Source organism: Gallus gallus, chromosome 7, assembly GCF_016699485.2.
Source record: "Gallus gallus isolate bGalGal1 chromosome 7, bGalGal1.mat.broiler.GRCg7b, whole genome shotgun sequence".
In the NCBI taxonomy this organism is placed as follows: Eukaryota; Metazoa; Chordata; class Aves; order Galliformes; family Phasianidae; genus Gallus; species Gallus gallus.
In genome coordinates this window covers 4,231,645-4,244,692 of record NC_052538.1, presented here as the reverse complement: position 1 = coordinate 4,244,692, position 13,048 = coordinate 4,231,645, and the positions used below count along the sequence as shown (strand labels likewise).

Sequence of the window (13,048 nt, the reverse complement as noted above, 5' to 3'; positions counted from 1 at the left end):
AGTTTAATATATGAGTGCAGGCCCTTTCTTTCAATATGCTTTTGCTGTGTTCCCTGTCTTTCAAGAACTAACCTTCTACGCTACAGTAGTAGGCCTATTTTTGATAAATCTGTCATTTTCTATATTGAATTGCTGTTGCAAAAACATATAATTTTGCTATGTAAAAGGCATTCATTCACTATACATTCACGCAGGCTTTCTTTTCACTTCAACAGCCACTGAAGGGAAGCACGTGATGGCTCCTGCTGTGCTGGAGGCTGAGGTCCTGCTCTTTGGCTTTGCATTTTGCAGAGCTGTGATTGCTACTGCAGTGGCCACAGCCTTCCTGCAGTTGGGACATCTGGGACGGGGAGGGTTGTGTCAAATAGGACTCAAGTCATGTGCTGCTGCAGCCATTGCATGCTGCTAGCCCAGGACTATTGGTGCTCAGCATCCTGCTACCGTGTGGAACTGGATGGAGAGTGCCCAAAGCCTATTTCTTCCCAGATTTAGCTTTGTTTTGGATGTCTCTTAGTTGGGGGAAGGACTTGTGCCTGGTGATGACGTGCAAGTGATGTAGAGATAAAGACTGCTTCCACCGGGGTGTGAAGGAATTAATCTTGTTTCACTGCGGCTGGGGTTTTCCTGCCACTGCCGCCTCTCAGTTTTTCCCAGGGGAAGTATTCTCACAATCACTCTGTAGAAGTCTATTTATCATGCTGGAAGTATCACCACAAAGACCTCACTCTTCTCTTACTCCTTTCAAGAGACTTATTCTCCTTTTTCTGTTCATGTCTGTTAGAATGTATCATTTCTAACTCTGTCCTCTATATACATCATCTTTCCAATCCATTTACACCACCTTTGTCAGCTTTCACCTCTACCAAGTCCATGCTCTTCTCTATCCCTTACCACCTTCCTTCCCCTTAATCCACCTTCTTCTCTGCTCTATCTGTCATGAATGCATCTTGTATTTCCCCAGCGTAATCCATCCACCCTAATCATGGCCAGTTCAGCTGTTATAAAGGACAGCTATTATTTGGTCATCATCCACCCATCCCTCCATCTGTCCATCCCTCCATCTGTCCATCCATCCATCCATCCATCCATCCACCCATCCACCCATCCACCCATCCACCCGTCCACCCGTCCATCCATCCATCCACTCACCCACCCACCTCTGTCTTTAGAACCCAACACTGCCATAGTGACAGATGTCCTTAAGAATGAGCATGGACACTTTGGGTTTTGGAGATGTGCCACCTTGACAGCCCCTGTCACACGTCCCTATTGAACATATGCAGCTCTGATAAGTCCTACTGAAATTGGGTGCTTTGAAACCTGTCCCTGAGCGTCAGCCCTCAAGGGAATGGGAAGGACTGGAGGAGGTTGTGCTCCTCCATCTAATAACATATGTTTCAGACAACTTTCCCTTGAGACGGCAGCCTCTGGAAGCCCAAGATGAACCTTCCAACAAGATTAAAGAGATGGCATTAATTGCTATCGATCATGGGTCAACAAATTAAATTGCATCTGCAACCGCATCTCTGAAAGGTCTAAATGAGAATAGTAGTTAATGGGTCTGGCTGGCCCAGAGCTGTGATTAATTAAAGGGAGAAATGAACTAAAACGCAAAGAAAAAAAAAAAAAAAAAAGACTGAGATGAGGCTGAAACTCTTTGGAAATAAGCAGGCTATGTGTTAAAAAAAAAGTATAAAGCAGAGAGCTGGATGGGATTTCCATTCTGGATCTGCTCTGTCAGGCTTGAGACTGGCTGCATCAGTGATGAGGATTTTGGGGGTTGCTCCAAGCACCCTAGGTGCCCGCTGATGAGTCTTTAGTGACATTAGTGATCCATCTTGCCATAGCTGGAGAACAAATGGCATGGCTTTCCCATGGGAAGCTGGGTGAGGTCCTTCTGGGCAGGAATATGGGTGCTGCCCTGCCTCTCAGAAAATAATGGAGTAGCACGGCATGGAATGTTGATGGTGTTTAATTAATAATGGAGAAAATAATAATAACCGGCACGTATAGCACCGTACCTGTTCCAAGCACTGTACAAACATTAACTACAGTAATTAAGCTGTAATTAATTAGAGTAACTACTAATCAGTGTAAATAATGATGCATCTGGAGGTAGCAAAAGGAGTTTGTGAACAGAAAGCAAATTCCCACATTTGGGACGTGGGGCTGAATATCAAATGGCACCAGTGAAGGGAAAAGAGCATGTGGAGGTTGAGGGGAGGGCCTTGGAGCTGCAGGTAGCGATGTGATGGTGAACTGGGGTGGGGAAATCAGCAGAGGAAAATACACCACAGATATAGAGGGTTTTTTTTTTGCTGGTTCACACACTTTATATTTAACAAAATAATTTTTTTTAATAATATATTCTTTTACACATCAAATATTGTTTCTAGAACCCCCTCCCCCCCCCCCCCCCTTTTTTTTTTTTTTACAGAATAGGTTTTTTTTTGTTTGTTTTTCCCTCACTAGTTTCAGGCACGCTATTGTTTGAAAACTTTGAAAAGGGATGGATGGTATTGGCAGAGAGCAGCTGATAAACCAAGGTGACGATGGCTTTGTTCGCGGTGCCAGAAGGGAGCGCATCCTCAGCCCAAGCACAGCAGTGGCTGCACCAGTGCTTGACCCACCCCAGCTAAGGATCTGCCCTCTGCTGAAATGCAGAATGGGGAAGAAATGAAAATACAAAGGCAGCTGTGCACCAACCGAGACCGCCTCGATGCATGTGCTGGTTGGATTTGCCATCGTCACTGCTAAGAGCAGGTGCTGGGCTGAAGGCTGACCGAAATAACCACCCTTGTCCTAATGGCAATGGGCAAAAAGCAGCAAACGGAGTGTGAGCGGTGACTGGCACAGTACTAGTGAATCAGAGGGAGAGCAACCGGCCCCAGCAAAGAGCTGTGGGGAGACACCGTGCCTCTCTGACCTGGGTAAGATGCCGTGCTCTTGATGTCCTCGTGAGACATGGCCACAAGCTCACGGTGCCCATGTCAACATCCTCAGCATTGCTGTCCCCACGTGGTGGGGAAGGTCAGCACAGACCCAGCGTTGGGCTCAGCCCCATCCCCGCTGCTGGCCCATGCCCCCTCCTGTCCTTAGTGCCCCCCCACAGACACCACGGAGACCACCCGCTGCTTCGCTCATAGCTGTATTGCCCCGACCATCCCAGCTTCGGCTTAAAAAAGTTATCACAAATAAATCACAACAGCAAAAGAAATGACTGTGGAAAACCGCGATCCGCGCCGTCGGAAGTGAGAGCAGTGAGCGAAGCGGCGCCTCGGAGGCATCGCCAGTCAAAGAGCTTGCGCCGGACGTTGCATTTTCTCTTCTTCTTCCTCTCCACATCTCACCACAGAATCCCTACTGAGCGCCGATAATCACAAAAGCGGAGCAGCTACCTAGGTGCTGGGTACGTGGGGCCGAAAGCAAGAGGGCAGGGAGGGAAACCCTGTCCTGCCAGGAGTGCCCGGTGGCCTCGGTGGTGACCCTGCAGCAGCTGGAGGAGCTGGGACGCGTTGGAGCCGCAGTCGCGGCGGCAGCGAGGGGTTCTGCAGCTACAGAGCCTGCTTGCCCTGGCACTCGCGCTTGGAGCACTGCGCTGGCTTCCACCAGTCCCCGTTGTGGCAGTGGCAGATGTTGCAGTCGTCCACCTTCACCTCGATGCCCGCGGGGATGATGGTGGTTCCTGCGAAGCAGTTGGGACCTGTGGGAACACAGGCACATTGTAGAAATGAATGCACGTTTCTCATTATTATTATTATTTTATATTGAATTTAATGAAGTTGGGTATCTCCCTTTTTTGCTGCGTGCTCACTTAGTGCCGCTTTATCCCAAGGTTTGGCTTCCAGACCGCGAGGACAAGCATTGCTGCTGTAACCTGGTGATCCCGTGCTGATGGACACGACCAGAACCCACTCATCCTGCATCCAGAGCCCCAGCGCTGGAAGCCACAGGTGATTTATGGCAATTCAACTCCCACATAAGACTGAACAGGCTGCCCAGAGAAGCTGTGGCTGCCTCACCCCTGGCAGCGCCCAAAGCCAGGCTGGATGGGGCTGTGGGCAGCCTGATCTGTGGGAGGTATCCCTACCCATGGCAGGGGTTGGCGCTGGTGGGCTTTGAGGTCCCTTCCAACCCAACCAACCTGTGATTCTATGATTCTATGATTTCATGAATTAACAGCAGAGCCAGCAAATTGGGGTGGTCGCATACAAAGTATCAAGGAAGCATGAACACATTTGAGTGCCCGGTGGCTTAGATTATTGCTCCAAAATGTCACTCCTCAGCTGGACTTGCTTTTTAATCTCTTCTCCTAGTGCATGGGATGCATTTGAAAGATGAGTGGTGAGTGGTGTTGCCTGAATTTTTGCCTAAACTTCCATGTTTAAGTGACCTCCCTCCCTTTAATAAATGCCTCTTCAGTTTTACATCAGCTCCTTCACATTCAAGTTAACAAAGCCACAGCCTGAGGAATAAGTCCCCAATGATGTCTGCACCAGAACTTGGCATTTCTTGGTGTATCATGAATCACAGCTGCAGGCAGGTCAGCCTCTGCTGGCCACACCCAGGCCTCGTCCCAAGCCACACAAGGCTTCCTCACTCATCCTCAAGGCCATAAACACCACGGCATCAAATATATTTTATTGTTCTCAAGACCCCTGCTTTGCATGTTATCTGCTGATAAACACAGCGCTTTGTATCGATAAACCACCCCCCTTTCTCACTGCAATTACCCATCCTTATTTCATTCGGGAAGTGCAAGGAGGGACCTAACCCTGTCTTGCTGGAAGACTGTTTTGCAATGGCTGTGCACTCAGCTGCACTGTTTTCCAGCAGCCCCTCAAAACTGTCGTTTCTCCCCATGTCTTCAGGGTGTCTGGCTGTGCTGCTGCTGCAATTCCAACAGATGTTAATTCTATGCTTCACGAAGCCTGATGGATGCTGCTGTGTTATGACATCCGAGCAGGCTCCTCCATCAGGTAGGCTCATTTTCTGCTGCTAAAAGTCTGGGTCAAACGCAATGGAAAGGCCAATAATTGCAGCTGGCTGTATTTAAAGCTGCAGTAAGTGCCTGTACCTCTTTAATGGGACGCTCTGATTGCCTGCCAGTGTTGGGGATGCCGAGGATAGGCAGGCTCCAAAGAACAGCCTGCTCTGCTCTCCCAGAGAAAAAAAAAACCTTTTCATTAACATTTAAACAAAACACTTCCTCTGAAGATTAGGGTGGCAAGGAAAGGGGAAGATCGTTTTCTCTGCTGTTGCCCCGCAGCTGCCTATTAATCACATCATTTGAGCATCCAATGCTGATCCAACACCGACATGCATTTCCAAACAGATCTCTCTCCTGCTGTGTAACCACGGCAGATTTACAGTGCCAAGAGCCAACTTGGTGTGGGTGAAATCCTCCAGCCTTCCAGCAGCCAGCTCAGGATGCAGGAGCGGCTGTGATAAAAAGGGGAGGCTGATAAGGAGGATGTACTGAAAGCACCTCCTCTGAGCTCCCCAGATCACTTGCTTTGGGGTTGGATCTGCATGTCCCAGCCAAGGACATAGGTTCTCTCTGCATAATGGTGATTAAATGTTAATAAACCTGCACCTCTGACCTTTGGACCTACTGATCCAGAAGGGACTTGTCAAGGACCTCTGTATCTCACAGGATGCATCTCCTTAGGATGCTGCCCCTTTCTCAGAGGGACAGGGAAAGGGAAAAAACATAGCATCTTGGCTAAGACAGAGGAAGAGGAGACAGCAGTGGATGATGACAGAATTGCCACCAATAGTCATCAAACTCTTTCCTTCTGCACACCACAGCAAGCCCTCCCATTCCCCCCAACCAAAATGTTCTCTTCAAATGGAAAGCAACATTTCTGCCCTCCCTTTCTTTCAATCAACCGTGCCAAACCCTGCTTCCCAGCACAATGGTTGCCAGCCATCCCATTTTTTCCCCATCTAACCTCTCCCAGCTTCGATCCTCATGTGGATCCTGGCTTTCCGAAGCTGTTGGTAGCACATATCACAGCCAGACTAGACCAGCAATGTGGTTCTTTATTATTATTCAAAAGAAGAGGCCGCTCAGGAGCACTTGATGACATGTCAAGCACATCAAGAAAGTTATTTGTGGTAACAGCAGAAGGAACAAGGAGCTTCTCTGGGCTGTCGTTGTGTTCTAACAGCAGCTGCAGCCCCCACTGCTTTGAAAGCAGGGCAGCAATCAGCCCTTCTCCTTGCTCAGGGAGACGGATGGTAGAAGTTTGTTGCTCCCACAGACAATGTAATTGTGAGATCTGCTTTGCTTAACATAATTAATACTCATAAAAGACCACGGCACTCCAGGCTGTTTGCTAGAACAGCTGTCAAGATTTTTATGGTGATATAGCACAGAAGTTCAGGCGTTGTTTTGATGGGAGAGATGTAACACAAAGAGAAAAAACCCATGCATTTTGGTTTACGGGAACAGTGACTGAGTTTTGCAACCCTTACGCCTCAGACTGGATACTCGAGTGATGGCACATGTTGTGCCACTGAACTCACCTCCTGTGAGGGAGGTTGGAAGGGACCTCTGGAGATGCTCAAGGCCAACCCCCTGCTACAGCAAGTTGCACAGGGAAGCATCCAGTTGGGATTCCACCACCTCTCTGGGTGAGGGTTTGATGCTCTCCAGCGTGGTGTCATGCGGATGCTGCTGGTGCTGTGAGTTTTACTGGGCTTGCAACAGCTCTGGATTTAGCTTTGCGTGTGCAGACAAGCCATAAGAAGGAAGGAAAATGTTAAGTGAATCACTTCAGGCCAGCTGTGATATTTGGGTTTGCCCTAAAGGGCATCTTGTGCAAAACTAATCCTGTTGCCTTCACTACAGCTCCTGACAGTGCCCTGTCCCCCTTCAGCAAGGAGCAGTGCTCTCCACATTACGCATCCCCGTGTTTCTGCCAGGACAGTCAGCAGGCACTGTGATTTCCTGATGGAGGGAGTTACTCTTCCTTTCTTCCCCTACTATTTCAGAATGGATGCAGCCTGCAAACATCCCCATGGACACTCATTCAGATGAATGAGTCCTGATGAATTTGCTTTTGGAACGCAACCACGAATGCACTAAGGCAAACGGATTAACTGCTGGCAGTTTGTGACAAGCAGTGGGGGCCATTTCAAGTGCCCTCTCGGGGTGGGGGCAGATATTTTTGCATGTTCCCATGATGCAGAGACCTCAATGTGACCACGCTGCAGTGTTTCCAGAGTGTTCCCAGCGGGACTCAGTGGACACAACCACGTGCAAAGCAAGGACCAGGTGAGAATTGTGCCCAGGAACAAGGGCAAGCCTTGCATCGGGCTCCCTGCAGACACCTCCCAGCACAGGAGGATGCAAAACACACCAAAAAAACATTAATCACAAGGGATCCTGGCACTCTACATGCAGATGCACTCTGGAGTTTGCTAATTTCTGATGAGGTGATGAGGAGCAATGGCTGTGACGGCGTGGGTGGTGATGGAGATGAAGACCTGGGAGGAGACCAGGACCTTCTCCCAGTCCCCTCACTTTCCCCTAGCAGTGACTGCTGGCATTCCCACTGTACTTTTGCACTCTTTGGGGCTGAGATGGTCCACATTTCACTCCTTGGGTTGAAACAGTCCAGATCCATGTGGCTAAACCCAGCTCTTCCCCCAGGCATGTCTGCAGGGCTGTACATGGTCTTGAGAAGGAGCAGCTACCCCATACTGATCAGTTCCTCCATTTACCTTCCAGGCTCAGCTGTAGAAAGTAGAGAACTTGTGTTGTCTGCACTTTGTGACTTCTTCCGTGTTCAGGCTGAGCTCTGTGCTGGGGATGAGCAGAACAGCATCTTGTTTTTAATGCCCCTCCCACCCCCGACGTGCTGACCCTGCAGGATTTTTTCAGATGTTAATTTTGTTCTGTCAATGCTATTTATGCGATCACTTCAGATTGCAAGAAAAGAGCTCAATTTGTGGCTTTAATTAATGAATCGAGGAGGGAAGAAGTCTTGTTTTTGCTGCCTCACATCAAGACTGAATGCCCCTCTCGCCACAGGGGAGGAGAAGGCAGCGGGTGAAGCCAGAGGTGAGACATAAGGAAGTCAGCTGATGATGCTGAGGTTTGCCTTAATTAAAATTAAAGTTGGTGATGCACCGCAGGCTGGGCTGAAAATACCACAAGGAGATAACAGCCCTGGGGCTTCACTTTTGTTTTAGAAAGAGGCCAAAGCTGAAGAATGTCCTAATGCAAAGCATCCTTGAAGTCTGAGGGCGTACAGGAAGCAGTGCTGGGGACACGGTGTCTCCACAGTGTGATTTCCATGTTCTCCAGGGTAAGACAGAGCCCTATCCATCTGGCATGTTCCCAACAAACACAGCAGGCAAGAACCTCCCTGGGATCTCCTATAGTCGCAAGACTATTGCCCCATAGGCCAACAAAGCAATGCAGACGTAGACCCACCCAACAACATCTGGCAGCAGCTGAATGCTGCCTCATCTTTGGGAGCACCGTCCCTGCCATAAGCAGAGCACTCTGGTCTTACATCCACCCATCAGTTTTTAGTCTTGCCCCAGTGAATGCATCTTCAAAGCTGCTCAATTCTTGTCCCTCTTTCCTGCACCTTCCACTCCTTCCACCGCCACGCTAATGCCCCTTCTCCCCCCACACTGCCTATTTACATGAGAGATTTTCCCAGCCATAATTCACATTGCTGGGTGCCTGCAGATGCCTGAGAGTTATTTAATCTCTGCATTAGAATTATGCAGCATCCTTCTCTCATCTAAAATCCACGTTGCTCACTCTCACAAAGCACTACATCATTCAAAGGAGTGCACTGAGGTGAGGCCGAGCTGAAAAGCTACATTCAGTCCAAGGGGAAACTTTTGCTAACCCAGTGGCACTGACTTATTTAATCCTTCCTACCTTGCACCACGCTAAGACCATTACTGACAGCTCGTTATCAGTCTTAATCAGGAGCAGCAAACACATGCAGGACAGGAGACATCCAGCTGGGAACGTACCGCATTACTCCTCCTTATCGATGGTGCAGTGTCTTAATTTGATGCAGAGACATAACTTTAGGCCTCACTAAGTACTGGAGCAGGAGCATTTTGGTGCAGAGAAGATCGATGGATGCAATTTAAAGGCAGTCTGTTTAGGGATGGTGACGCCTGCCTGTGCAGTATGGATCGGAGCGGAGAGGGCCAACGTTGGGCCATCACTCAGGAAGCCCAATGAAGAGGCCAGCTTTCCAAGTCAGGTATATTCAGTACTGAATAAGGTACTGAGACAGAACAAACACCACCTATGGACTAAGGCTTCAACATTTACCTGGCTAAAGAATCACAGAATCATAGAATCACCAAGGTTGGAAAAGACCTCCAAAATCATCCAGTCCAACCATCCACCTACTACCAATATCTCTCACTAAACCATGTCCCTCAGTACAACATCTGAAGGAAAAGGATTCAACTCTTAAAAATCTCTTTGAACACAGCATAAGGCTTTGGGGGAATACTGTGGTTTTCTAAAATAAAGGTAGATTGTAACGGCAGGCAATGAAAGCTGCTCTTGGGTCATTCTAACCTTTCAGGTAAGTAATAGGCTTTTAAAAACCTGTCTAAATAGATATTTCCTCAAATGAACTCCAGCCCCTCTGAAGGTACATTAATTTTTTTAATGGCAAATCAGCTCTTTTGGGGAGGAGAGCTGGCATAAAATGGATTCAATCAAAACAAATCCATTAAGAAAAGCACCACCGCAATCCTGCACTTGCCTCTGCAGCGATGTTGGGGGGCTCCCCATTATAACCTCCCATGGCTCCATCCTTGGGCACCTTGGCTAAGAGGCAATGGGAAACCCTCATCTATGGGCACAGATGGCAAAGCAGCCATTGATCCCCAAGGGCGGGGTCCTTGCTCTCCGCCCGAGCATCTCCATTCCAAGGTGAAGGTTAATGGCAAGAGAAGAACAACCAGGACGTTCTCTCTGGGCCTTCTGAGGTTTTTAGCCAACTCATTCACCTCTTGGTTGTGCTCTGTGTGAAAATTTAATGGTTTTATAGCCCATTTTAACATTTTTATGCCTTTTTTTTTTTTTCTGGGGAAAAAAAGCCACATTTGGTGTAAGAATTAAAACAGTATTTCATCCTTAACTGCAATCAGGGATGATGTACGGGGGAGAGCTGGCTGCATGTCAAATCAATATAAAGCCAGAATTGAATCTAACTTGGTCACTACAGCTGTGCATGATGTTTTATGGCTTTTTCTTTTTTTCCATATCAGTCATAAAATGAGGTGAAAAACTGTGACTGTGCTAATTTCACACAAAACAAGCCTTCTAAAACGTGGAACAGGAGGAATAAAGGAAGCGGGATTGCTGAGTTGTACATTTAAATGCGTCATCTATGAAAACAAAAATAAACAAGAAAACCAACCCAACATCAGATAAAGAAAGCAGGGTGGTCAGCTCAGGCAGACAGTAGCACTACTGCACACTTTGGTTTGGCAGTGGTTGCTTGTTGGTATGAGAAGTGAAAGGGGCTCAGGAATCCGTGTGCTCTGAGGCAGCTTTCATCTGCCATGTGAAAAACACAGTGCCATCGAAACATGGATATTTGGTGGCAATGGTTCAGTTGGTAGAAAAACGCCTTCATGCTTCAACCCATGCTCTTGACCCCTGGTTTTGCTCTTCTGAGGGCCCATTATGCCGCCTGAATTTAATGGTATCCATGGCTTTTGCACAATGCTTCCTAATGGTGCCATGCAAAGAGTCAGGTTGCTAATAAAAATAAGATGAGTAGAGCTGGTTTTGCATGTGAACGGTTGCATTTAACTAAATCATCAAATGGAAAAGGATTGTACTTTCCCCTGCTAATAATTCTGGGTGCCACTACAAATGCATTACCACAATCTGTGTGGGCTTTTATACTCAAGCAGATGCCATGTGATATTATTCCAGCGTGACAGGACAGGATGGTTATTTTGCACTGGGAATGACTATTAGCAAGCCTTCCCTGCCTTGTCTTCCCTTGCATTCCTCTTATTTAAAACCAGAAGTGGGATTTAGACGTTAGAACAGCTACTGACCTGATACAACTTAATGATTTTACAAAACGCCCAAAAATGCCTCGCTTTAAAAGATTGATGTTTCCTATTGTATTTTTTCAATGCCAATTAATTACTTAATTCATTAGCAATGTAACACAAGAATAGTCTTTGAAAATCCGGTGCTTTGTGTAGATGCCTTTAATTATGGATAATTAAATACTGTGGAAGGACCTGATTATACCTCTGAGCATTTTCTAATCTGGAAAATGAAACACGCTCTTGTACTCTTGAATGCACGTAGCAAAAGCTGGGCTCAACAATGGCATGAAATAACATAAGGGGGAAAAAAAAATCCCCCAAATCTAGATCAGATGAAGGATTGCTAAAGCAAGGCAAGGTAGGAACTGCTGGGGAAGCTCGAGGAATCTGTGCATACTTCATTGGGGCTATGCATGGAAGCTGAAGGGAGCCAGCAAGCAAACAGGGTCTGGAGGAGAAGCGGCGTGCTGCCTGCTGAAGTTGGGAGCAGGTTTCCAGATGGTCCTTTGTACGTATGGCTGCCATCACCAAGGCTGCTAAAAAGAGCAAAGCACTTTCCAAATGAAATCACAGCTGACCTTGGAAGATGAAAACTTGCCAGTGCCAGGAGTTGGTCTATTTGTTTGGCTTCGTGTTCTTTTTCCATTTTTTTTTTTTTTTAATTTTCACTTTATTCCTCCGCAGCGATCTCAGTAAGAAAGTCAGTGTTCAGAGGGCTGTAATAAACAACACTGCTGCCTCAGAAAGGGCTTTAATCTCTGAATAAAGCCAGCAAAGTATTTGTTTTGAATACAGTCCCCCTCCCTCCTGCAGCTGGGATGCACCGCCTGCCCAAGGAGCTTTATCTTATTTTTTTGTACTCGCTGGAATAAGCAGGGGGAAAGGAGACACACCACCATCCAAATAGAGCCAATTCAGCTGTCCGCCCTCACTGCCCACCCCTTCCTTTCCTCCTCTCCCCCGCTCCCTATTTACGTCGCCGCCAATTCCTCCCTACGCCCCCACGGACGAAAAGCAACACATTTCCTTCTCCCTTAATTAAAACCCACTGACGACGGTGGCGAGCGAGAAAAGGAGGCTGTGAGCTCTTCGCTGCTGGTGGCGGTGCTGCTTGGCTGGCTGGGAGCTGCCTGGTGCCACGGGGCAGCTGGGCTGAGCCCCTCGCACACAGCGGGTTGGCAGAGCTGGGCACAAACATTGCAGAATAGGGCTCTTAACCACTGCACTGCAAGTAAGCCATCAGGCAGTGAGACTACGTGTTGCTACAGCCAGTCTTGGGGAAACTCCTGCGATGCTTTCGACAGCAAACAGCGTCTCTTTATCCCCCTGACTCCTGCCTGCATCTGTCTCCCACATTCTGTTGTTTTGATGGAGGATGCTTCCCTTCTGGAGAATTCTTATCTTTATGCAGCATAATCAGGACAGGTCCTGTGAGAGCTTATGGGCTGGCTGACACCGGGGTGGCAGGTGAATGGGTTTATACTGGCACAAGTCACTCAAGAACATCCAGAAAGAGGTAAAATGTTGATGCGTGAGCTGCCTGTCTTTGTCAGGGGTGGGAATATCGATGGTGACTTTCATAGAATCATGGAATCACTGAATGACTGAGGTTGGAAAAGTCAACTTTTTTCCCTTCCAGACCCCAAGTCTAACCCCAACCACCCCATCATGCCCATGGAACTACACCCCTTGGTGCCACATCCCCATGGTTCCTGAACACCACCAGGGATGCTGACCCCAACACCCCCTGGGCGGCTGTGCCAGTGAAGAAAGGGAATCACCTTTGTTTCTCTGACTGACCCACTTGAGGAACTCAAGCAAGAGTTTGGGCAGCGAAATCCTTCAGGTATGGGGGAAACTACTCAAGATGAGGCCCTGGGGAGTACTGAGAGATCCAAGCCCAGCTCCTCTACGCTTCTCAGCCCCTTAGTCTGAGAGATCTAGGGCAGAGCTTGTCAAAAACCCACACCCAAAA

The 13,048-nt window shown here is 47.9% G+C and overlaps 1 protein-coding gene and 1 long non-coding RNA gene across 5 annotated transcripts in view; one reads left to right on the top strand and one right to left on the bottom strand.

Annotated features, from left to right (window-relative positions):
- The window catches only part of LOC107053784, a 48,005-nt gene that overhangs the window by 17,103 nt on the left and 17,854 nt on the right, over positions 1 to 13,048 (top strand). The window contains exons 4-6 of the long non-coding RNA XR_005861329.2: positions 3,836 to 3,953; positions 4,872 to 4,979; positions 12,713 to 12,919. This is a non-coding gene — a long non-coding RNA (uncharacterized LOC107053784). The remainder of the gene's footprint in view (positions 1 to 3,835; positions 3,954 to 4,871; positions 4,980 to 12,712; positions 12,920 to 13,048) is intronic.
- The window catches only part of VWC2L (von Willebrand factor C domain containing 2 like), a 39,391-nt gene continuing 28,299 nt past the window's right edge, over positions 1,957 to 13,048 (bottom strand). For all 4 annotated transcript variants that reach the window (XM_426552.7, XM_004942464.5, XM_004942465.5 and 1 more), the window contains one exon: positions 1,957 to 3,703. In XM_426552.7, coding sequence (XP_426552.3) covers positions 3,555 to 3,703 — 149 coding nt within the window. In that variant the 3' untranslated portion in view covers positions 1,957 to 3,554. The remainder of the gene's footprint in view (positions 3,704 to 13,048) is intronic.